Source organism: Myxine glutinosa, chromosome 2 (genome assembly GCF_964187855.1).
Source record: "Myxine glutinosa chromosome 2, kmMyxGlut1.1, whole genome shotgun sequence".
Classification (NCBI taxonomy): Eukaryota; Metazoa; Chordata; class Myxini; order Myxiniformes; family Myxinidae; genus Myxine; species Myxine glutinosa.
The window spans coordinates 8243537-8269123 of record NC_136262.1 but is presented as its reverse complement, the minus strand read 5'-3'; the positions used below and the strand labels follow the sequence as shown (position 1 = coordinate 8269123).

Below are 25587 nucleotides of genomic sequence, written 5' to 3'. Positions count from 1 at the left end.
TTATAACACCTTTTTCTTCTTCTTCTTTAAAAGGCTGCTTTCGACTTGCTCACCAAATCAATTCATCCCAAAAAAAATATCCATCTCCTATAGTGCCTTTTTTCTACATTCCCTAAACTCTCCTGCACTCCATCCTCCATCCAGCGTCCTTAAACGTATTTTTAACTCGAAGGTCACAAGAAACTCATTTTGCAATAAATGTTCGTTTCCCATAAATCGTACACTTTCAAAAATCCAATCTCACCCCTCCCCTCCAAATCTTCCCCATAACCCCTCCCCTCCAAATCTTCCCCATCACCCCTCCCCTCCAAATCTTCCCCATCACCCATCCCTTTCAAATCTCCCCCCTTGCCCCCTCCCTCCTAAACTACCCCCTCACCCCTCCCCGCCAAGACGCCCCCTCGCCCCTCCCCTCCTAGACTCCTGCCTCACCCCTCCCCTCCAAATCTCCCCCATATCCCATCCCTTTCAAATCCCTCCCCTTGTCCCTTCCCTCCCAAACTCCCCCCTCACCCCTCCCCTTCAAATCTCCCCACCCTCATTGCTTCTCAATTTCCCCCCTCTCACTCCCCCTCCTCAAAGCGTCCTCCCCGCTTCTTCCCCCTTCAAACTCTCACCTCCATCTCCCCCAACCTTCTGCCTCGCTCTTCCCCCTCCTCAAATAACACCTCATTGTGGCTCACCCAATCACCATCAAACCTTTTGTCCGCCCCATCCTTCCCTTTCTCCGAGCTATTCTGAAATCTCTGACACACCTTCAACAGCTCTCCCTATCTCTTCCACCTCTTCCACCTCTTCCACATCTTACCCTACCCCTCCTCCCCCCTGTTCTGTATCTGATGCTCCCCCTTCCTCTTCATTAACGGTATGGACCTCAAACATCCGGGGCCTTCGTTCAAACTTAACTGATCTCTCCATACAGGTTGCTTCTGTCAAACCAGACGTGATCTGCTTAACAGAAACTTTCCTCCTTTATGATGTCTCTGATTCCATAGTATCTCTCCCGGGCTACTCCCTCCTCCGGTATCATAGACCTGAGCCTCGTCCTGGAGGCGGGGTTGCTATCTTTATCAAAAACTCTCTTCCTCACTCGCCCTGCACTGCACTCTCTCCACCTCACCCCCAGGAATACCTCTGGCTACGGCTTCCCCTTCGCTCCCACCTCTTGTTCATATGTGTGTTGTACCGTCCACCAAACAGTGATGACTCCATCTACATCTCGCTGTCTGATGATATGGACCAACTTCTATCTACTCATCCCAACTCTCTCTTCCTCATATGTGGTGATTTCAATTGTCACCATGCCAGTTGGCTGGGTGTGGGTACCTCTCTCACCAGCCATGGCTCTTCAGCAAAGGACTTCTGCGACTCACTGGGACTGACACAATCTGTCAATTTCCCGACCCGGATCTCAGTCAACGGAACATCTTCTCTTCTGGACTTGGTTATGACTAACTTCCCTGAAAATGTCTGCTGCTCTTCTTCTGCTCCGATCGGATCATCTGATCATGTCCTTGTTAAAGTGGACATCTCTCTGACCATCCTCAGGGAGCCTGCTCAGCGTCGACGAGTCTGGCATTTCACTCAGGCCAACTGGCACGGTCTTCAAGCAGCCATCAATCATCTGGACTGGTCTCCCATCTCTACCACCTCTGACATCAACTCATCCTGGGAATTCTTCCAAAGTAAATTGCTCTCTCTCATGCACAGATTTATCCCATCTCGTCTTCAGTTGTCATACCCTTCCTCCCGTCCATGGTACACGGAATCTTGTGGTGAGGCTGTTGCCCAGAAACAACTTGCCTTCGTCTCCTGGAAAGCAAATCCAACGGAAGGAAATCTCATTTCCTTTCACAAAGCCCGAAACAAGTGTGTGTCCACCCTCAGGAGAGCCAGGAAACAATATCTCTCCGTTCTCAAGACCGAACTCTCTTATCTGTCTCCCTCTTCCAAATCCTGGTGGCGTCTGGTCAAATCCGTTTCTGGTGTTTGTTCCCCCTCCATCCCCTCCCTTACCTCAAACGGCTACACAGCTGACTCCGCACGTGAAAAAGCTGAATGCCTCAACTCTGTGTTTGCCTCTAAATCTTGTGTCCCAAACCCATCCCTCTCTGTACCCACCATACCCAGTCGTACCCTGCTGCTCCTGGACTCCGTGTCCTTTCCTCCTGACAAGGTGGAAAAGTTTCTGTCAACCCTCGACTCTGATTCTGCAACTGGACCCGACGGCATCAGCCCATGGGTCCTAAAATCCTGCTCTGCTGCTCTATCTCACCCTCTCTCTGTTCTCTTCACCCTCTCTTTTGCTCAAGGTCAACTGCCATCTGCTTGGAAATCAGCCAACATCACCGCTTTGCACAAAAAAGGTGCAAAACCAGATCCTAGCAACTACAGACCAATCAGCCTTCTCCCAATTATCAGCAAAGTCATGGAATCCATCATTGCTTCGGATATGAAATCTTTCCTCTTCTCCAATGGCTTGATCTCTGATCATCAATTTGGTTTCAGACCAGGTCACTCTACTCTGGACATGCTGCTTCTGCTGTCTCAACAATGGATGGAGGTCCTCAATGCCAAACAGGAAATTAGAGCTGTCTCCCTCGACATATCACGTGCCTTCGACACGGTCTGGCACCCCGCTCTGCTCACCAAACTCTCCTCCTTTGGTATCCATGGAAATCTCCACGCATGGCTGGCGGACTTCCTCTCTAGTCGTCGTCAACGTGTGGCCCTGAATGGGTTTCTCTCATCTCCTCTTCCTGTTCAGGCTGGAGTTCCCCAAGGCAGTGTTCTGGGCCCCGTGCTTTTTCTGGTCTTCATCAATGATCTCTCTGACTCTCTCGAAAATCCTCTCTATCTCTTTGCTGATGACTCCACTCTCTGCCGCTCCATTCCTCTTCCCTCAGATCGGCAGTCTGCTGCCTCCTCACTCTCTGAAGACCTGGACAAAATCACAGACTGGTCAAACAAGTGGAACATGTCTTTCAATCCTGACAAATCTCACACTCTTACTATGTCTCTCCGAAAAGATCGACTGGACAACCCTCCCATCTACTTTCTCAACAATCCTCTCCAAGAAGTTCTGTCGCTCAAGATTTTGGGTCTCACTATCTGCCATGATCTTTCTTGGGAAAACCACATTTCCAAGCTGGCCTCCAAAGCCAGTCGCCGACTGGGCATCCTCCGTCGTGCGAAGTCCTTCCTCGGCACACCTGAGCTCCTCACCACATACAAGGCTTTCATCCGCAGCTCAATGGAATACTGTTCTCCCCTATGGGCCGGCGCTCCTGCCTCACACCTAACTCGGCTTCACGCTGTTGAAACCAAAGCTTTCAGAATTATTGGAATCTCCCGCGATGAAGCTATCTCTGAGGGCCTTTCACTCACTCACCGCAGGCAGGTAGGTGGTCTTTCTGTCTTCTACCGACTCCTCTCCGGCCTTGCACCCCCAGCTCTCTCTGTGCTCTGTCCCCCAAATATTCCTACAGGTCGCACAAGATCTGCCAGCAACCCTCTGATGGTTAAACTGCCGAAATCTCGGCTCTCTGCTCACCTTCACTCTTTCATTCCTCTTTTCTCCCGCCTCTGGAACAAACTCCCTCACTCCCTTCAATCCCACTCCTCCCTCCAGGTCTTTAAAACAGCTGTTCACCACCATCTCTTATCTTCCCCCATCCAAAACCTTGATCTTTTCTACCCCCGCTAATTCACCCCAGATCCACCTTGTTTGAAATTCCAACTTCTTTCCTGGAAGTCCTGGCAGTGTCCATATGTTTTATACCTCTCCCACCGCCCCCTTCCCATGCCCCCCCCGCCAAAGCCCTCGCCCTCTCTCAGATCTCTCGATGTCTCCATGTCTCTCGGTCCCTGCTCTCAAATGTTGTGTTTGTGTCCTTCCCCCTCTCTCCCCATCTTGTCTACCGCTCCCGATGTTATATGTTTTATGTGTCGGTTTGTCTTTCTGTGTGATTAATGTTCGCTCTTTCACGAGCCTCGATCTTGTATACAAACAAAAAAAAAAAAAAAAAAAAATTATTTTACAATTATTTTTTATTGATTTTAATAATGCAATTAATCAATAATTTATTGTACACCTCTCCCTCCCAATACCATCTCTATGTGTTGCATGCCGGTATCGCCGGGTGCCAGAGGCACCCCGGCAATCCGCGCTGGAGAATGTTATTTAGATATTTGGCATGGGGGCGTTGTACTTTTTTTTTTTTTTTTTTTTTGTATGCAGAGTCGAGGCTCGTGAAAGAGCTAACATTTATCAAACAAACAAAGCAAACAAAGTATATAAAAAGGGGAGCGGTCGACAAGATGGGGAGAGAAGGGGAGGAAGCACACAAACACAACATTTGAGAGCAGGGACATCGGGAGATGTTTTTGGAGGGAGAGGGCCTGGGGGGAGGCAGGATAGGTATAAAACGCAAGGACACCAAGGACTTCCAGGAAAGAAGTCAAAAGTCACCTCAAAAAAGTGGATTTGGGGTGAAATTAGCGGGGGTAGAAAAGATCAAGGTTTTGGATTGGGGAAGATAAGAGATGGTGGTGAACAGCCGTTTTAAAGACCTGGAGGGAGGAGTGGGATTGAAGAGAGTGAGGGAGTTTGTTCCAGAGGCGGGAGAAAAGAGGAATGAAGGAGTGAAGGTGAGCAGAGAGTCTTGATTTTGGCAGTTTAACCATAAGAGGGTTGCAGGCAGATCTTGTGCGACCTGCAGGAATATTTGGGGGACAGAGCCCAGAGAGAGCTGGGGGAGCAAGGCCGGAGAGGAGTCGGTAGAAGATGGAAAGACCACCAACCTGCCTGCGGTGATTAAGTGAAAGGCCCTCGGAGATAGCGTCATCGCGGGAGATTCCAATGATTCTGAACGCTTTGGTTTCAACAGCGTGAAGACGAGCTAGGTGTGAGGCAGGAGCACCAGCCCAGAGGGGAGAGCAGTACTCCATTGAGCTGCGGATGAAAGCCTTGTATGTGGTGAGGAGCTCAGGTGTGCCAAGGAAGGACTTCGCACGACGGAGGATGCCCAGTCGGCGACTGGCTTTGGAGGCCAGCTTGGAAATGTGGTTTTCCCAGGAAAGATCATGGCAGATAGTGAGACCCAAAAGCTTGAGTGACAGAACTTCTTGGAGACGATTATTCAGAAAGTAGATGGGAGGGTTGTCCAGTCGGTCTTTTCGGAGAGATATCGTAAGAGTGTGAGATTTGTCAGGATTGAAAGACATGTTCCACTTGTTTGCCCAGTCTGATTTTGTCCAGGTCTGCAGAGAGTGAGGAGGCTGCAGACTGCCGATCTGAGGTATGAGGAATGGAGCGGCAGAGAGTGGAGTCATCAGCAAAGAGATAGAGAGGGTTTTCAAGAGAGTCAGTTTGTACTTTGAATGTATCTGTACTTGTTTTTAATTATTTTGTAAAATTTTCTAAAAAAGGATATTCTACTTTGACATTATGGGGTATTGTGTGTAGATCAGTGACAAAAAAATTAAATTTATTCCATTATAATTTTAACAACAAAAACAGCATAACAAATAACACCACAACAAATAACAGCTCAGCTGTAACACAGCTGCGACTAACAGGGTTGGAGGCAGGAAGGGCATCCGGCCATAAAACATTGCTTCAAAAAGGGGACCACGGTGCCTGAAAAAGGCCAACCCCTGCTCTGCGGGGAAAAATGGCCTCTAAAGGTGGTTCTTTTTATCTGTAACACACCAAAATAAAGTCAAGGGGTGTGGTGAATACCTTCTGAAGGCACTGTACATATAATAAGACAGAGTCTGTCTGTCCGGTTTCCTATCTTCTCTCAATGATTTACGGATGTTCATCAAAATTCGTAGGCATAATTAGCTTCATAAAATTCTGCTTACAGCGTGGCGTCTAAATTTACTTATAACTCCTCCATTTACTCCGTCGGCCCAGTCGAGAGTAGACCTTTGACAGTGATTTCCCTATGCTGGATGACGTCACGGCATTCCAGTGAGCGGTGCCTGAAGCCCAACCATCATAGAATTGTTACATAATGTTATTGTTACATCACATCAGATTATTAAATCACAGGATAACATTTAATGGATGGAGGTCCTCAATGCCAAACAGGAAATCAGAGCTGTCTCCCTTGATATATCACGTGCCTTCGATACGGTGTGGCACCACGCTCTGCTCACCTAACTCTCCTCCGATGGTATCCATGGCTTGCGGACTTCCTCTCTGGTCATAGTCAACGTGTGGCCCTGAATGGATTTCTCTCATCTCCCCTTCCTGTTCAGGCTGGAGTTCCCCAAGGTAGTGTTCTGGGCCCTGTGCTTTTTGTGGTCTTCATCAATGATCTCTCTGACTCTGGAAAATCCTCGCTATCTCTTTGCTGATGACTCCACTCTCTGCCGCTCAATTCCTCATCCCTCAGGTCAGCAGTCTGTAGCCTCCTCACTCTCTGCAGACCTGGACAAAATCACAGACTGGTCAAACAAGTGGAAAAATGTCTTTCAATCCTGACAAATCTCACATTCTTTTTTCTCATCTCATCCTCTCATCCTCTCTATCTCATCTCATCTCATCTCATCCTCTCTATCTCTTTGCTGACGACTCCACTCTCTGCCGCTCCATTCCTCATCCCTCAGATCGGCAGTCTGCAGCCTCCTCACTCTCTGCAGACCTGGACAAAATCACAGACTGGACAAACAAATGGAACATGTCTTTCAATCCTGATAAATCTCACACTCTTACGATGTCTCTCCGAAAAGACCGACTAGAAAACCCTCCCATCCACTTTCTGAATAATCCTCTCCAAGAAGTTCTGTCACTCAAGCTTTTGGGTCTCACTATTTGCCATGATCTTTCCTGGGAAAACCACATTTCAAATCTGGCCTCCAAAGCCAGTCGCCGACTGGGCATCCTCTGTCGTGCGAAGTTCTTCCTTGGCACACCTGAGCTCCTCACCACATACAAGGCTTTCATCCACAGCTCTATGGAATACTGCTCTCCCCTCTGGTCTGGTGCTCCTGCCTCACACCTAGCCCGTCTTCACGCTGTTGAAACCAAAGCGTTCAGAATCATTGGAATCTCCCGCGATGAAGCCAACTCCAAGGGCCTTTCACTCACTCACCGCAGGCAGGTTGGTGGTCTTTCCGTCTTCTACCGACCCCTCTCTGGCCTTGCCCCCCCCCCCAGCCCTCTCTGGGCTGTGTCCCCCAAATATTCCTACAGGTCGCACAAGATCTGCCTGCAACCCTCTTATGGTTAAACTGCCAAAATCAAGACTCTCTGCTCACCTTCACTCCTTCATTCCTCTTTTCTCCCACCTCTGGAACAAACTCCCTCACTCTCTTCAATCCCACTCCACCCTCCAGGTCTTTAAAACAGCTGTTCACCACCATCTCTTATCCTCCCCCATCCAAAACCTTGATCTTTTCTACCCCCGCTAATTTCGGTCCCCTTGTGTTTTATACCTCTCCCCCCCTCCCCTTCCCACGCCTCCTGCCACCAAGCCCTCTCCCTCCCACACTTCTCCCTGCTCTCAAATGTTGTGGTTGTGTGCTTCCCCTTCTCTCCCCATCTTGTCTTCCGGTCCCTCTTTTTGTATATTTTGTTTGTCTGGTTGATTCGTTTGTGAAATAAATGTTAGCTCTTTCATGAGCCTCGATTCAGTATACAAAAAAACAAACAAAAAAAAAATATTTCTCACTTTGTCTCTCCGAAAAGATAGACTGGACAACCCTACAATCTACCTTCTGAACAATCCTCACCAATAAGTTCTGTCACTCAAGATTTTGGGTCTCACTATCTGCCATGATCTTTCCTGGGAAAACCACATTTCCAAGCTGGCCTCCAAAGCCAGTCGCCGACTGGGCATCCTCCGTCGTGCGAAGTCCTTCCTTGGCACACTTGAGCTCCTCACCACATCCAAGACTTTCATCCGCAGCTCAATGGAATACTGCTCTCCCCTCTGGGCCGGTGCTCCTGCTTCACACCTAGCTCGGCTTCACGCTGTTGAAACCAAAGCTTTCAGAATCATTGGAATCTCCCACGATGAAGCCGATTGTGAGGGCCTTTCACTCACTTACCACAGGCAGGTAAGATGGTCTTTCTGTCTTCTACCAACTCCTATTCGGCCTAGCTCCCCCAGCTCTATCTGTGCTCTGTCCCCCAAATATTCCTAGAGGTCTCACAAGATCTGCCAGCAACCCTCTTATGGTTAAACTGCCAAAATCAAGACTCTCTGCTCACCTTCACTCCCTCATTCCTCTTTTCTCCTGCCTCTGGAACAAACTCCCTCACTCTCTTCAATCCCACTCCTCCCTCCAGGTCTTTAAAACAGCTGTTCACCACCATCTCTTATCTTCCCCCATCCAAAACCTTGATCTTTTCTCCCCCGTTAATTCACCCAAGATCCACTTTGTTGAAATACCAACTTGTTTCAATACCAACTTGTTTCCTGGAAGTCCTAGCAGTGTCCATGTGTTTTATACCTCTCCCACCCCCCCCCCTTCCGATGCCTCCTCCCCCCCCCCCCAAGCCCTCTCCCTCCCAAAGATCTCCCAATGTCCCTGTTCTCTGATGTTGAATTTGTGTGCTTCCCTCTCACCCAGCTCCTCTCCTGCTCTCTTTATTGCATGTTTTGTGAGTCCGTTTTTTTTTTGTGATTAATGTTATGTTCGGTCTTACACAAGCCTCGATCAAAAAAAACAAAACAAAACAAACAAAATACATTTGTTGTTGCTGCTGTAATTGTTGGTTTCTGCTTCTTCTTCTTCTTCTTCACCTTCTTCTCTTCTTCTTCTTCTTCACCTTCTTCTCTTCTTCTTCTTCTCTTCTTCTTCTTCTCTGGCCCACCCGTCCTAACAAATCCTGTACATCCCATCTCTCGTCCTTCACAGGTATATTCACTATTCTAAAATAATTTTGAACTACAGAATATAAATCGACATGAATATGGCACAGGATATGCCTCTACCCATGTTGGTTTACATGCACAACCTAAACACACACAAGCAAAGTGCCTTTACATCCGCATCTGAAGGATGTTATGGTTCCAGATGCAACATTCCTCTAAATTACTAAGATAGGGAGAAATATATATATTTTCCTTCAACATGAAATTCAAATCAAAACGAGAACAAATCTTAGAGTTGAGAGAATAGCGAGCTATTGAACGGGCTATCCTGCCACCCTCCGGGGTACAACACCCAGCCTTACATCTAACGAGGCTCAAACCTGCTCAGCTCCCATGATCCAACAGGATTCGGTGCATTCCAGCTGACAAGTCAGAAGTTAATTAAAGGTAGTCCCTCAACACTACTTTCTCCTTCTAACATTCTTTTGGTCTCTTTTTTTATCTTTCTTCTTCTCATCTTTCCTTGACCTCTCAATGTACAACCTTTGCCAGCTTGTAACCAATCAGATGCTTTTACAAGCGTGCTGTAGGTAATGCTTATGCCATTGTTTTTGGCCCATTAAATTTTCTTATTACTGTAGTCGTATCAACTTTTACTTAAACTCCAAGAGCCGTTTAATTGGGTAAATGTGCTAATTTAGTAGTCGACAAGTAAATGAATTTGAGACTTACCTCGGCATGATGTACGAATGGGGCAAGTGATTCTGCGAAGGAAGTTGGGATAGAGAGAGATCATGTGTGAGTACATGTACACTTGCAGCGGACCTGACAATTTTCATCACAGGCCAAGCTATAATCCCAAGACCTTTCCAAAAATTCCAGCCTGTATGCTAAACTTGGACTAGCGAATTCCTTAAGCCATACATGATATCGCTGGCATCATTCCAACCATATTTTAACCCCAGCTGCAATCCTAAATTGAGATCGATGCTAATACAAGACTTTAACCCTCCAACATCTTCCTATCCTTACGTCACCACTCACCCCCTCCCTCCACACGTCATTCTCTGTAAGGATGAAACACTGTTTTACCCCAGCTGCCAAAGTTGGATTGCAGCCAACAAGGCCTCTACGAGGTCGTCATCCTGGTCTCCAAAGACGCGCAGCAACCAAGAACAGGGCCTGCAGTCGAAACTTGAAGCGTCGTCGTCGAGCAATCTCGTCACGGCAAACTTCCGGGTTTCCAAGCAGCTCTGCCACACCACTACCAAAAAGCTCCATGTTAAGGAGTACAATACACGATACTCCACCTTCTCAATACACTTCATCATCAATAGTATGGGAAGCTGTAAGGACGAAGGACGGGAACAGTGGTGAGTTTGAGGTGAAGGTGGGAGTGCATCAGGGGTCGGTACTAAGTCCACTGCTATTTGTAGCTGTGATGGAGGTGCTGGCTCGGAACGTAAAGGAGGGTTTCCGTGGGAGTTGTTGTATGCAGATGATCTGGTGTTGATTGCGGAAAGTATGGATGGAGTGAAGGAGAAGATGAACAAGTGGAAGGAATGTATGGAGACGAAAGGTCTGAAGGTGAATAGAGGAAAGACGAAGGTGATGGCAAGTGGTAAAGCATGTGGTGAGGTGGAAAGAACTGGGAAGTGTCCGTGTGCTGTGTGCAGGAAGGGTGTCGAGGTGAACTCCATTCAATGTACAATGTGCGCTGAGTGGGTTCATCAAAAATGTAGTGGTTTGAGGGGGTCATTAACCAGTGTGGCAGCTACATTCAAGTGTAAGGTGTGCACAGAGGGAGATGCAGATGGAGGAAATGTTGATTTGGATCTTGGCGACGGCATGAAGCTGGAAGGTGTGAAAACATTTTGTTACCTAGGAGACATGCTGAATGGAGAAGGTGGATCAGACTCGGCAACGGTTGCTCGAGTGAGATGTGCATGGAAGAAGTTTCGGGAACTGAGTGGCATGCTGATGAGGAGGGGAGTGTCGTTGAAGCTGAAGGGAAAGGTGTATGCTGCATGTGTGAGAAGTGTTATGATTTATGGGAGCAAGACATGGGTAATGAACGTAGAGCAGCAACGAAGGTTGGAAAGGGTGGAAATGCGAATGGTTCGACGGATGTGCGGAGTATCGTTGAGAGAGAGGAAGACAAATGATGAATTGCGAAAGATGATGGGAATAGAGCCTGTGATTGATGCTGTGAAGAGGAACAGGTTGAGATGGTTTGGTCATGTGTTGAGGAAGGATGAAAGTGACTGGTTGAGAAGAATGATGGAAATGAATGTGGAAGGAAGTAGGGGACGGGGAAGACCGAGAAAGACTTGTCTAAAGATGGTCGAAGAAGAAATGCGGGCCAGGGGGTTAACAAGGAGAGATGCAGAAAATAGGGCAAAATGGAGAGAACATTGTCATGGGGACCGCAAGGCTTACCCCCGCTCTTGCAGGGAAAATGGCCTTTTAAATTGCCTGTTGTTGTTGTATCAATAGTATGGGAAAGTGCATGCAATCTTGAAATGAACTATACCATCCCACATGTGGATATATTCCCACACTTCAAAGACACCTGTGCTTTATAAAGGTGTTTGAATGTGACATTTTGCACAACGCCTCATGACCAAGATCAATGTAATACACCGAGGGTTCTTCTGTCTAGCAGCACGACGATGAACATTTCCATATTGCTGTATCTGGTGGGAATCGGGGATGACCAGCCCAGAGTCCAACTTAAATGCAAACACACCACTCTGGGACGTCTTGGAGCACCGACTGAGGGCCAGAGCCAATAGATCACAATTGCATTTACAGTTGCTCAAAAGTCGGAATAATGCAACATAACATCAAATTCTTACAAAAAGTTTGTACAAAGTGCAAGGAATTGAATATATAGCTGTGAATGAATAACCAAGTACATTTAAAAATTGTCCCAAAACTTTTGTCAACTTGGTCTACTATGTATTCAAAAGTGTGGTTCACTCTTCTCCCTCCGATGATCCCATTTCCTCCTCTCCTTCCCTACAACTAGAGTCACACATCCATATGTACTGATAATAAGTTTATTTATACAAATGCAGTCGTGGTGGTGACGATGCATCATATATTAACGACAAAGTCTCTTCATTGTTTATGGGACGTTTTAAAAGACTCACTTTGCGACGAGTCTTGCTTTTTTGCACAGGTCACAGCTGCCGACAGACCGGCCAAGGTGACGGCTCTGGTCTCTCCAAGATCGCCGAACGCATCCTTCGGCTCAACGGGAGCATAATTTGCCCGTCCGTCGATGGAGCCCGTGAAACTACACACCCTTTGCCCGGTGGGTAGTTCCTGTAGCCACCCCATGGTTATCGACTTGAGCAAGACCTTCGCCGACGATAGACGCAGGTGTTCGTCGGTTCCATCGCCGCATCTCGGAGAGACCTTATGATCGCTTTGCATCTGGTTGTACTGTTCATGGATATCGAAAGGTTTCCTTCTCTCGGACTCTTTCAGCATTTGATTTCCGCCATCAAACGAGTCCGTCGATAATAGTGTGGTGATGCTGTTTGTCTGTAGCGATGTATCCGAGTCGTGCCGCACGTGCATCCTCAGATCCGAACACCTCTGCGATCTCACCTCTTCAGGCATTTCCGGGAGATTTTCAGAAACATTATGTTCCTGGCATGCCAATCCTTTTACACGGCCCTGCTGTCCATTTGATGGACTTTTTGTGCTGCCGCTAGAAACCCCAAATGGAATTTTCTCACGTCGTGATGTCTGGTAATGACGTAACAGAAACCGCTTCATCAGCATGAGAACCTTGTGGCGCACCGGTGTTGGCAGGGTTGGGATTTGCCATAAAAAACGTGGATCCAACAAGACTTGAGAAAGAGAAATAAATGACAAATCACAATAGAGAAAAGACTCAAAGAGGTCCACGAAGGCTAGACTCGGAAGGGTGGCATCGGTGCCTGGATGCTCGTTACCTCCAAAACGTTCGACCTGTCCCACGGATTCTGTACGTAAATCGCATGATCCGTTGTCAGCAGTATCAAGAACACTTGAAACCATTCTGGGAATGATGCTGGGTGGTGGGCGTATGATGGAGGTGGCAGGGCCGGAAGAAGCTGCGCTAGAAGAAGAAGAGTACGAAGAGGAAGAAGAAGTCGTAGGGACGGGTGAAGCCGAGGACAAGGAAATAGTAGGTTTAAGTTTGCAGGTCTTGCAGGTCTGTTCTTGAGATGACGATCTCGAAGGTGCAGATGGGAAGAAGCAGGAAGAGAAGAGAGGTCGCCACACTGACTGCAGGTGTGTAGCCAGAAAGGCCACGGCATCTTGGGGAGAAGGGTTGCAGACAATAAGAAATGATTAATTAAATCGCTAGACCACAGGTGATTACCACATGATTTCCTGCAAATATTCAAAGATTTTCTTCAACATAAGGAATTTTACAGAAAACAAAAGGAATCTTATTCACGACATCACGTCTGGACCTTATCCATTTTATTCTATCTATCCCTATCTGATTGATCTTGCACATACCATTTTATTGAAGATCCATCGTTGCGTCCACACTCCACAGTGTATTTACATAATCTATCGCAGATCTCTTATTATTCTTCAACACCTTTTGCATCCAGAAGCAGGTGCAGACAGCCAGCTTTATGTCACATGTCCTTTAGAAGTGAAATATTACACTCTATTGCTCAGCACCTTTTACTGACGTCACACCAGAACATGTACGGCTCAACACCATGAACATAAAAGGGCTTTTAGGATTATATAAACCCAATACAGGCTGGCTGGATGGACTACAGGTATGCAGGGCCTGGGTTGGAGCTGTCTAGCCTGGGTTTGAATCCTGACCGAGCTATAAACTGTCACCCTGGTGTTTCACAGGCAGTGTGATTCATCAATGTGTGTGACGTCCATCAGACGGACGTTAAACGGTCGTCACGTCATTAGTTGGTGGACGTTAAACATGGCACGTTGTCTTTTGGGAAGAGTAGGTGAGCTATCGCTGGCAAATTGCTGACAATCGCTGTCGCTGACGATAACGAGTACAAATTGCAAATTGCTGCCCTGACTTCCTGAGTCGGAGAGGCGACCCAATGAGGATTGTAGCCTCGTAACTGCTTCGATAGCACCAACGCTCTGTATAGGGCTTGGTACATGATGATGATGATGATGATGATGATGACGTAACCCATTGCTTGAAGTGCTTTTTAAGAGACGTCACTTCGTTTGCCATGAAAACGTTTGTCATTATTTGTGCACGTCGACCACAATCAACATGTCGTGCATCCGACGTCACAATTCAAATCGTCCACAACAAACGCAACACTAGTCACAAGCTTGTCTGTAGTGATTGAAATGATTAGTAATGTACGAAGTGGCCTGTCCTGTCCGCCCCCCTAGATCTTTAAGCTCAATTACCCTGCGCTCGCAAAGCGAAACACGGGGTTAAGCGATCGGTTGCGTACGCGTGGCATCTGCATTTTTTAAATACATTTTCTCGGCAACCGTTGGTCCGATTGGCACGAAATTTTACCAGAGGAGCATCTCTGCCTGTATAACTTTTTTATTCATAATATATGACGTGATATGTCACATGGTATGGACACCATCTTGGAAAAACGTTACACCTTGATATCTCCCAAACCGCTCAATGGGAAAAATTGAAACAAGACTCGTCGTCAAGTACTCCCCATGGGGAATAAGATATGTTAATGATGATGTCATCGGTGCCTTCATTATGACGTCATAATTCGACAAATACAATGCTCAATCCGATCAGTATGAATTTTCTTTTTTTATCTGCAACTGTTAGTCTGATGGACACTAAATTTTCACCATAGAAGCGCCTGCTCCTGTATAATTTTGTAATGACAATGACGTCATAGGTCATGTGGTAAAGGCACCATCTTGGAAAAACCAAAGAACTTTGCACCTCTGTCTCCAAAACCGCTCGATGGGAAAAAATTCAAACGTGACTCATTGTAAAGAACTCTGAATGGGGAATAAGTATTGTTAATGATGATGTCATTGGTGCCTTAATTAGGACGTCATAATTCGACAGGGACAACGCTTAGTCTGATCAGTTTGAAATGCATTGAGCATTATCTACGCAATAATTATATTGGAGAATATAAATTTATGATGTCATCGCTCACGTGATCTGGCAGCCATATTGGATCAAGAAAAAAACCCTTTAAAAACATAAGAGTTGGCTCGAACCAAGTTGACTACAACAAACAACAACAACAACAACAAACAACAACAACTCGTTTGAATTTGGAAGTCAGCACTATATTATTTTCTACTTTCTGAAAGTGCCAACAGTTTATTCTTTTAGTTAAATGTTTACATCTCGCAAACTAGAACTCGGAAGTGAATGTTCGTTCTTGGTCCTCTAAAGATGCTGGATTTCTCCAATTACCCAAGAGGTGTTGGTGTTGGGCTTGCGGCTAGGGTGCCGGCTTAGGATCTCCAGGATCCTGGGTTCGAATCCCGGTCGATCGCTGAATTAACGCCAGCGGGGTTGACTCAGCCTGTTCATCCTTCCGAGGTCGGCAAATTGAGTACCAGTTCACTGGTAATTCCCTGCTTGTCGTAAAAGGCGACAAAAAGGGTTGGCGGCAGGAAGGGCATCCGGCCGTAAAACATTGCTTCAAAAAGGGGACCAAAAAACAACAACAACCACGGTCCTCGAAAAAGGCCAACCCCCGCTTTGCGGGGAAAAATGGCCTCTAAATGTGGTTACTTTTTTTTACCCAAGAGGACATCTTACCGGTATGCGGCAAAGAAGGTAAGCCGTGGCCCAGAGCACGCACGAGCTCAGCCGTAGCTCGGATGCCGGGTAAGAGTCGCGTCATACTAACATTTTCAGACAAACGATGCAGGCAACGCCAAAGCCAACCATATTCCGGAGGGTCCTGCAAAAAAAAAAATCAAAAAATATAAATTTAGAATCCCAAATAAAAAAGTTTTGCAAATCAAAGCAGGAGACGATGAAATCGTTCACATTGCAATGAACAAATCCATCACAATGAAGTCCTTCCTTTCCTATTTGAGTTTGGTGTGAGGTTAACAGTTACGGTGGCTGGCTTAACACCTCAAGGTCCCGAGTTTGAGTCCCTGGGCTGTTAAAAATAAAACCAGGTGGGTTGACTCAGCCTGTCGTCCTTCCGAGGTCAGCAAAATAAATACCAGCTTATTGGGAAGAACAAACCGTTCGAGTATCCCACGTCAGATTGGCGGCCCGTCCAGAATTGGAACCCCTAGCCAATGGAAAATCTGCCTCGGCAGCCCTTTGCTTCTGAAAATGCAAAAGAAGTGCTTCCTCTTCTTTGTCATTTGACAAACTTCTTGCTTAAACGTCTACAATCCGTGAACAATTTAATCATCATCCCAAAGGTGACTTCTTCCCACAAATCCGACACCTATTCCTGATTATTCGCAAACCTATCTCCTTATTAGCCCAAATTATATCCATTAACGATATGTTTGTGCCTCAAAAAGGTTGCATTCCCAATTACCGGATCCCAAATATCATGAAACGCCATTGGAGATTCACCTGTCTATGGTCAAGGAGCCTTACTCAAGGATGCTGGATTTCTATGCTCAAGGAGCCTTACTCAAGGATGCTGGATTTCTATGGTCAAGGAGCCTTACTCAAGCATGCTGGATTTCTATGCTCAAGGAGCCTTACTCAAGGATGCTGGATTTCTATGCTCAAGGAGCCTTACTCAAGGATGCTGGATTTCTATGCTCAAGGAGCCTTACTCAAGGATGCTGGATTTCTATGCTCAAGGAGCCTTACTCAAGGATGCTGGATTTCTATGCTCGAGGAGCCTTACTCAAGGATGCTGGATTTCTATGCTCAAGGAGCCTTACTCAAGGATGCTGGATTTCTATGCTCAAGGAGCCTTACTCAAGGATGCTGGATTTCTATGCTCAAGGAGCCTTACTCAAGGATGCTGGATTTCTATGCTCAAGGATGCTGGATTTCTATGCTCAAGGAGCCTTACTCAAGGATGCTGGATTTCTATGCTCAAGGAGCCTTACTCAAGGATGCTGGATTTCTATGCTCAAGGAGCCTTACTCAAGGATGCTGGATTTCTATGCTCAAGGAGCCTTACTCAAGGATGCTGGATTTCTATGGTCAAGGAGCCTTACTCAAGGATGCTGGATTTCTATGCTCAAGGAGCCTTACTCAAGGATGCTGGATTTCTATGCTCAAGGAGCCTTACTCAAGGATGCTGGATTTCTATGCTCAAGGAGCCTTACTCAAGCATGCTGGATTTCTATGCTCAAGGAGCCTTACTCAAGGATGCTGGATTTCTATGGTCAAGGAGCCTTACTCAAGGATGCTGGATTTCTATGCTCAAGGAGCCTTACTCAAGCATGCTGGATTTCTATGCTCAAGGAGCCTTACTCAAGGATGCTGGATTTCTATGCTCAAGGAGCCTTACTCAAGGATGCTGGATTTCTATGCTCAAGGAGCCTTACTCAAGGATGCTGGATTTCTATGCTCAAGGAGCCTTACTCAAGGATGCTGGATTTCTATGCTCAAGGAGCCTTACTCAAGGATGCTGGATTTCTATGCTCAAGGAGCCTTACTCAAGGATGCTGGATTTCTATGCTCAAGGAGCCTTACTCAAGGATGCTGGATTTCTATGCTCAAGGAGCCTTACTCAAGGATGCTGGATTTCTATGCTCAAGGAGCCTTACTCAAGGATGCTGGATTTCTATGCTCAAGGAGCCTTACTCAAGGATGCTGAATTTCTATGGTCAAGGAGCCTTACTCAAGGATGCTGGATTTCTATGCTCAAGGAGCCTTACTCAAGGATGCTGGATTTCTATGGTCAAGGAGCCTTACTCAAGGATGCTGGATTTCTATGCTCAAGGAGCCTTACTCAAGGATGCTGGATTTCTATGGTCAAGGAGCCTTACTCAAGGATGCTGGATTTCTATGCTCAAGGAGCCTTACTCAAGGATGCTGGATTTCTATGCTCAAGGAGCCTTACTCAAAGATGCTGGATTTCTATGCTCAAGGAGCCTTACTCAAGGATGCTGGATTTCTATGCTCAAGGAGCCTTACTCAAGGATGCTGAATTTCTATGCTCAAGGAGCCTTACTCAAGGATGCTGGATTTCTATGCTCAAGGAGCCTTACTCAAGGATGCTGGATTTCTATGCTCAAGGAGCCTTACTCAAGGATGCTGGATTTCTATGCTCAAGGAGCCTTACTCAAGGATGCTGGATTTCTATGGTCAAGGAGCCTTACTCAAGGATGCTGGATTTCTATGCTCAAGGAGCCTTACTCAAGCATGCTGGATTTCTATGCTCAAGGAGCCTTACTCAAGGATGCTGGATTTCTATGCTCAAGGAGCCTTACTCAAGGATGCTGGATTTCTATGCTCAAGGATGTTGGATTTCTATGCTCAAGGAGCCTTACTCAAGGATGCTGGATTTCTATGCTCAAGGAGCCTTACTCAAGGATGCTGGATTTCTATGCTCAAGGAGCCTTACTCAAGGATGCTGGATTTCTATGCTCAAGGATGCTGGATTTCTATGCTCAAGGAGCCTTACTCAAGGATGCTGGATTTCTATGCTCAAAGAGCCTTACTCAAGGATGCTGGATTTCTATGCTCAAGGAGCCTTACTCAAGGATGCTGGATTTCTATGCTCAAGGAGCCTTACTGAAGGATGTTGGATTTCTATGCTCAAGGAGCCCTACTCAAGGATGCTGGATTTCTATGCTCACGGAGCCTTACTCAAGGATGCTGGATTTCTATGCTCAAGGAGCCTTACTCAAGGATGCTGGATTTCTATGCTCAAGGAGCCTTACTCAAGGATGCTGGATTTCTATGCTCAAGGAGCCTTACTCAAGGATGCTGGATTTCTATGCTCAAGGAGCCTTACTCAAGGATGCTGGATTTCTATGCTCAAGGAGCCTTACTAAAGGATGCTGGATTTCTATGGTCAAGGAGCCTTACTCAAGGATGCTGGATTTCTATGGTCAAGGAGCCTTACTCAAGGATGCTGGATTTCTATGCTCACGGAGCCTTACTCAAGGATGCTGGATTTCTATGGTCAAGGAGCCTTACTCAAGGATGCTGGATTTCTATGCTCAAGGATGCTGGATTTCTATGCTCACGGAGCCTTACTCAAGGATGCTGGATTTCTATGGTCAAGGAGCCTTACTCAAGGATGCTGGATTTCTATGCTCAAGGATGCTGGATTTCTATGCTCACGGAGCCTTACTCAAGGATGCTGGATTTCTATGCTCAAGGATGCTGGATTTCTATGCTCAAGGATGCTGGATTTCTATGTTCAAGGAGCCTTACTCAAGGATGCTGGATTTCTATGCTCAAGGATGCTGGATTTCTATGCTCAAGGATGCTGGATTTCTATGCTCAAGGAGCCTTACTCAAGGATGCTGGATTTCTATGGTCAAGGAGCCTTACTCAAGGATGCTGGATTTCTATGCTCAAGGAGCCTTACTCAAGGATGCTGGATTTCTATGCTCAAGGAGCCTTACTCAAGGATGCTGGATTTCTATGCTCGAGGAGCCTTACTCAAGGATGCTGGATTTCTATGCTCAAGGAGCCTTACTCAAGGATGCTGGATATCTATGCTCAAGGAGCCTTACTCGAGGATGCTGGATTTCTATGCTCAAGGAGCCTTACTCAAGGATGCTGGATTTCTATGCTCGAGGAGCCTTACTCAAGGATGCTGGATTTCTATGCTCAAGGAGCCTTACTCGAGGATGCTGGATTTCTATGCTCAAGGAGCCTTACTCAAGGATGCTGGATTTCTATGCTCAAGGATGCTGGATTTCTATGCTCAAGGATGCTGGATTTCTATGCTCAAGGAGCCTTACTCAAGGATGCTGGATTTCTATGCTCAAGGATGCTGGATTTCTATGCTCAAGGATGCTGGATTTCTATGCTCAAGGAGCCTTACTCAAGGATGCTGGATTTCTATGCTCGAGGAGCCTTACTCAAGGATGCTGGATTTCTATGCTCAAGGAGCCTTACTCAAGGATGCTGGATTTCTATGCTCAAGGATGCTGGATTTCTATGCTCAAGGATGCTGGATTTCTATGCTCAAGGAGCCTTACTCAAGGATGCTGGATTTCTATGCTCAAGGAGCCTTACTCAAGGATGCTGGATTTCTATGCTCAAGGAGCCTTACTCAAGGATGCTGGATTTCTATGCTCAAGGAGCCTTACTCAAGGATGCTGGATTTCTATGCTCAAGGAGCCTTACTCAAGGATGCTGGATTTCTATGCTCAAGGAGCCTTACTCAAGGATGCTGGATTTCTATGCTCAAGGATGCTGGATTTCTATGCTCAAGGAGCCTTACTCAAGGATGCTGGATTTCTATGCTCAAGGAGCCTTACTCAAGGATGCTGGATTTCTATGCTCAAGGAGCCTTACTCAAGGATGCTGGATTTCTATGCTCAAGGATGCTGGATTTCTATGCTCAAGGATGCTGGATTTCTATGCTCAAGGAGCCTTACTCAAGGATGCTGGATTTCTATGCTCAAGGATGCTGGATTTCTATGCTCAAGGAGCCTTACTCAAGGATGCTGGATTTCTATGCTCAAGGAGCCTTACTCAAGGATGCTGGATTTCTATGCTCAAGGATGCTGGATTTCTATGCTCAAGGAGCCTTACTCAAGGATGCTGGATTTCTATGCTCAAGGAGCCTTACTCAAGGATGCTGGATTTCTATGCTCAAGGATGCTGGATTTCTATGCTCAAGGAGCCTTACTCAAGGATGCTGGATTTCTATGCTCAAGGAGCCTTACTCAAGGATGCTGGATTTCTATGCTCAAGGAGCCTTACTCAAGGATGCTGGATTTCTATGCTCAAGGAGCCTTACTCAAGGATGCTGGATTTCTATGCTCAAGGATGCTGGATTTCTATGCTCAAGGAGCCTTACTCAAGGATGCTGGATTTCTATGCTCAAGGAGCCTTACTCAAGGATGCTGGATTTCTATGCTCAAGGAGCCTTACTCAAGGATGCTGGATTTCTATGCTCAAGGATGCTGGATTTCTATGCTCAAGGATGCTGGATTTCTATGCTCAAGGAGCCTTACTCAAGGATGCTGGATTTCTATGCTCAAGGATGCTGGATTTCTATGCTCAAGGAGCCTTACTCAAGGATGCTGGATTTCTATGCTCAAGGAGCCTTACTCAAGGATGCTGGATTTCTATGCTCAAGGATGCTGGATTTCTATGCTCAAGGAGCCTTACTCAAGGATGCTGGATTTCTATGCTCAAGGAGCCTTACTCAAGGATGCTGGATTTCTATGCTCAAGGATGCTGGATTTCTATGCTCAAGGAGCCTTACTCAAGGATGCTGGATTTCTATGCTCAAGGAGCCTTACTCAAGGATGCTGGATTTCTATGCTCAAGGAGCCTTACTCAAGGATGCTGGATTTCTATGCTCACGGAGCCTTACACGAGAGACGTTGGAAGTTATTCAGAAACTCTCTGTTGTCTTACAATCAAAAACAATAACGAATGCAAATCCCTTTTCCACAAAGTCAATTTTTACGTTTGATGAAAGTGAAGAATGAACTAGAAGCAGCAACAACTTAATGAAGGATAACCATCTTCATGTAAGAAAATAACTACCTCCGCCACCTCAGGTAAGATGGCGGAGTTTATGTTTTCACCCCTGTCTGTCTGTGAGCATGATATCTCAAAAGGTTGTGGACAGATTTGTACGAAACCTGGTGGACAGATTTGTACGAAACCTGGTGGACAGGTTGGGTGCGTGATAAGAATGGATGGGTTACACTTTGGTGAAGATCCGGATCGGGATCGGATACGAGAGGTTTTATTTGTTTGTTTTTTTAAGCGATTCTTCACCAATGAGAGGGCCAGAAATGATAAATAGCATGATAAGTCCAAAAAAGTTGTGAACGACTGATGGCAAGACTAGGTGGACGAGTTGGTAACAGGTAAGGGACAAGAACAAGCCGATACGATTTTGGTTCAGGTACGCATCCAGGTCCGGCCCATCCGTGGGATACAAAAACGCAAACTAATCAGCCTGACGGAGGTGTACTCAGGTTCACTATGTTAACAAATATAATTTCGTTCAAAATTTTGGTAGATGAGCAAAAATATACATTTTTGGAATATTCAGAGCATGAGGAATCCAAAAATCAATGTTCACATTTGCACAGACACCTGCATGGGCGCCATTTTGGATTTTGAAAATGGCCGCCATAAAATACATATTTTGCGCTATCTCGGCTTCTAGTCAACCTAGAAACTTAATTAAATATGCTAATCCTATGTTTTCTGGGTCGAGGAATCCAATAAAGGCCTCAAAATAGTGCTCAGGATTATAGAAAAGCAACAAACAAAGGTAATTGAAAACCATTGTCTTTATATTTGTGATATAACTGTATTACATAAGACATGATATTGCAAGTCCTTTGAAGTTATAGGTATGGGTTATAAAGCAAGAAAGCAGCCTTGTTAGTATCAGATTGAACTATAAGTCCTATACACAGGATCTACTAGGTCTACACCGTTCAGGAATATGCTTTTACACATCTTCATCACTGTCCTGAGTGTCATTATCGTAAAGGTGTCTACGCAAATGCCAACATTGATTTTTGGATTCCTCATGCTCTGAATATTCCAAAAATGTATAGTTTTGCTAATCTACCAAAATTTTGAACGGAAAAAACATAGTGAACCTGACTCGTGTGCGCTCTACCGAGTGTCGTCATACTTGTAATATACTGTACACACTGTACCATTATGTTACGTGGTAAAGTCATCCACACCAAAGAATTAATTATATATTCATAATGCAAAGATTTATAAGTTCCTTATCAACAAATGTTTCTCGGTTATTTGGTTCCATCGTTGCAGTGAAGCATCATTTGATATCGTCATTGGGTGTGAGCTTTTCTTTTACAATTGAACACAACACATGGAGACCCGCAGTGAGCTTTCATAGTGCACCAAGCGAGCCATTGCGACGGAAGATTCGCGGGTGAGGCTCGGTACCCAATAGAGCAAGGAAGAGGCCACGGCGGAGGAAGAGCGTGCGGCGTGGTACGAGAGCAACGTGCACGGAGAATCCAACATGGCGTCCTAAATGAGAAACACAACACGCGGGATCGCTCTCTTGCACAGCACACCTCACTCCGATTTACCTTCCGTTCCCTAATACTCCATTTCATTCTACCATTTACCTGTAATTACAACATTCATAATGATAATTGTCATGATGTTTCATATTCAATCTCAATACCCACCAAATGCACGAACAGCTCATCCTGGTGCACCAGAGTGTGCAAAAGAGTCAAGGTGCATGTTTGATACGTCTTCCCTTCCTGGGATACCCTGGGGGTATTCCCCAAGCAGAGGCCTGCCAGCCTGTGTATGATTGTGAGCCGCAGTAGCTGTAGATCACGTGATTCCGTCTCTTCGGGAGAATCACTTGTACCCAGGTGTTTTGTATGCATCTGCTGATCTGTAAGGTGTTTTGTATGCATCTGCTGATCTGTAAGCAGATAACGATAAGATGCACAAGATGGCTCGGTTTGGATTGCATGGGACAGGGTAAGATGTAAACAAAACTGGCTGTTCTGATTGGACGAGGAGGGCGCATGACCTCGACATGGCGACGTCAAGCTGTCTGTGACCGTCCTGTCTATGTAAATACATCATTTGGGCCGTCACTCGAATTCAAGGTGTACAAGGTCAATTTACAGGTCGAAGCAGCAAATCCGCGGGACGTCTTGAATCGAGGTCGTCGACAGTACAGATCACGTGGTATCACCTTACAAAAGCGGTAGGTCAGTGTGTGCCTCTGCGTCAGTCTCGGTACCTGTGTAAAGGTGTGCACATGTACCCAAAAGATTGTTGAGATGACATCGTGTGTGCGCATACTTGCCTTGAGGACAAAGAAGCTCTGCAACATGGCGATCGTACATGGGACCGTCATTGCCAGACAGGACGGCATCGAACAGGAGTCGAAGCTCATCAATGGTGCTGGTCCACTCGTTCAGACTCTCACACATAACCCCAAACCGCTGGTTGCATCGCTCACTCACACATCACCCCAAACCGCTGGTTGCATCGCTCACTCACACATCACCCCCAAACCGCTGGTTGCATCGCTCACTCACACATAACCCCAAACCGCTGGTTGCATCGCTCACTCACACATCACCCCAAACCGCTGGATGCATCGCTCACTCACACATCACCCCAAACCGCTGGTTGCATCGCTCACTCACACATCACCCCAAACCGCTGGTTGCATCGCTCACTCACACATCACCCCAAACCGCTGGTTGCATCGCTTACTCACACATAACCCCAAACCGCTGGTTGCATCGCTCACTCACACATAACCCCAAACCGCTGGTTGCATCGCTCACTCACACATAACCCCAAACCGCTGGTTGCATCGCTCACTCACACATCACCCCAAACCGCTGGTTGCATCGCTCACTCACACATCACCCCTAAACCGCTGGTTGCATCGCTCACTCACACATCACCCCAAACCGCTGGTTGCATCGCTCACTCACACATAACCCCAAACCGCTGGATGCATCGCTCACTCACACATCACCCCAAACCGCTGGTTGCATCGCTCACTCACACATAACCCCAAACCGCTGGTTGCATCGCTCACTCACACATCACCCCAAACCGCTGGTTGCATCGCTCACTCACACATCACCCCAAACCGCTGGTTGCATCGCTCACTCACACATAACCCCAAACGGCTGGTTGCATCGCTCACTCACACATAACCCCAAACGGCTGGTTGCATCGCTCACTCACACATAACCCCAAACGGCTGGTTGCATCGCTCACTCACACATCACCCCAAACCACTGGTTGCATCGCTCACTCACACATAACCCCAAACCGCTGGTTGCATCGCTCACTCACACATAACCCCAAACCGCTGGTTGCATCGCTCACTCACACATAACCCCAAACCGCTGGTTGCATCGCTCACTCACACATCACCCCAAACCGCTGGTTGCATCGCTCACTCACACATCACCCCAAACCGCTGGTTGCATCGCTCACTCACACATCACCCTAAACCGCTGGTTGCATCGCTCACTCACACATCACCCCAAACCGCTGGTTGCATCGCTCACTCACACATCACCCCAAACCGCTGGTTGCATCGCTCACTCACACATCACCCCAAACCGCTGGCTGCATCGCTCACTCACACATCACCCCAAACCGCTGGTTGCATCGCTCACTCACACATCACCCCAAACCGCTGGTTGCATCGCTCACTCACACATAACCCCAAACCGCTGGTTGCATCGCTCACTCACACAAAACCCCAAACCGCTGGTTGCATCGCTCACTCACACATAACCCCAAACCGCTGGTTGCATCGCTCACTCACACATAACCCCAAACCGCTGGTTGCATCGCTCACTCACACATAACCCCAAACCGCTAGTTGCATCGCTCACTCACACATAACCCCAAACCGCTGGTTGCATCGCTCACTCACACATAACCCCAAAGCGCTGGTTGCATCGCTCACTCACACATAACCCCAAACCGCTGGTTGCATCGCTCACTCACACATCACCCCAAACCGCTGGTTGCATCGCTCACTCACACATCACCCCAAACCGCTGGTTGCATCGCTCACTCACACATCACCCTAAACCGCTGGTTGCATCGCTCACTCACACATAACCCCAAACCGCTGGATGCATCGCTCACTCACACATCACC

General features: G+C 46.7%; 2 protein-coding genes across 5 annotated transcripts in view; one reads left to right on the top strand and one right to left on the bottom strand.

Moving 5' to 3' along the window:
* The window catches only part of LINS1 (lines homolog 1), a 39640-nt gene extending 14786 nt beyond the window's left edge, over positions 1-24854 (bottom strand). Inside the window, exons 1-8 of one of the 4 annotated variants that reach the window (XM_078772941.1) lie at positions 24503-24854; positions 23753-23944; positions 23112-23359; positions 22861-22947; positions 15604-15748; positions 11987-13147; positions 9924-10095; positions 9564-9595 (exon numbers count right to left, since the gene is read on the bottom strand). In XM_078772941.1, coding sequence (XP_078629067.1) covers positions 9564-9595; positions 9924-10095; positions 11987-13147; positions 15604-15748; positions 22861-22947; positions 23112-23359; positions 23753-23879 — 1972 coding nt within the window. In that variant the 5' untranslated portion in view covers positions 23880-23944; positions 24503-24854. Of the gene's footprint in view, positions 1-9563; positions 9596-9923; positions 10096-11986; positions 13148-15603; positions 15749-22860; positions 22948-23111; positions 23360-23752; positions 23987-24502 lie in introns of those variants that run through there. The other 3 variants (XM_068108783.2, XM_068108784.2, XM_068108785.2) reach the window with 3 other exon arrangements.
* The window catches only part of SUB1 (SUB1 regulator of transcription), a 991845-nt gene that overhangs the window by 640548 nt on the left and 325710 nt on the right, over positions 1-25587 (top strand). The gene's annotated exons all lie outside the window — the stretch shown is intronic.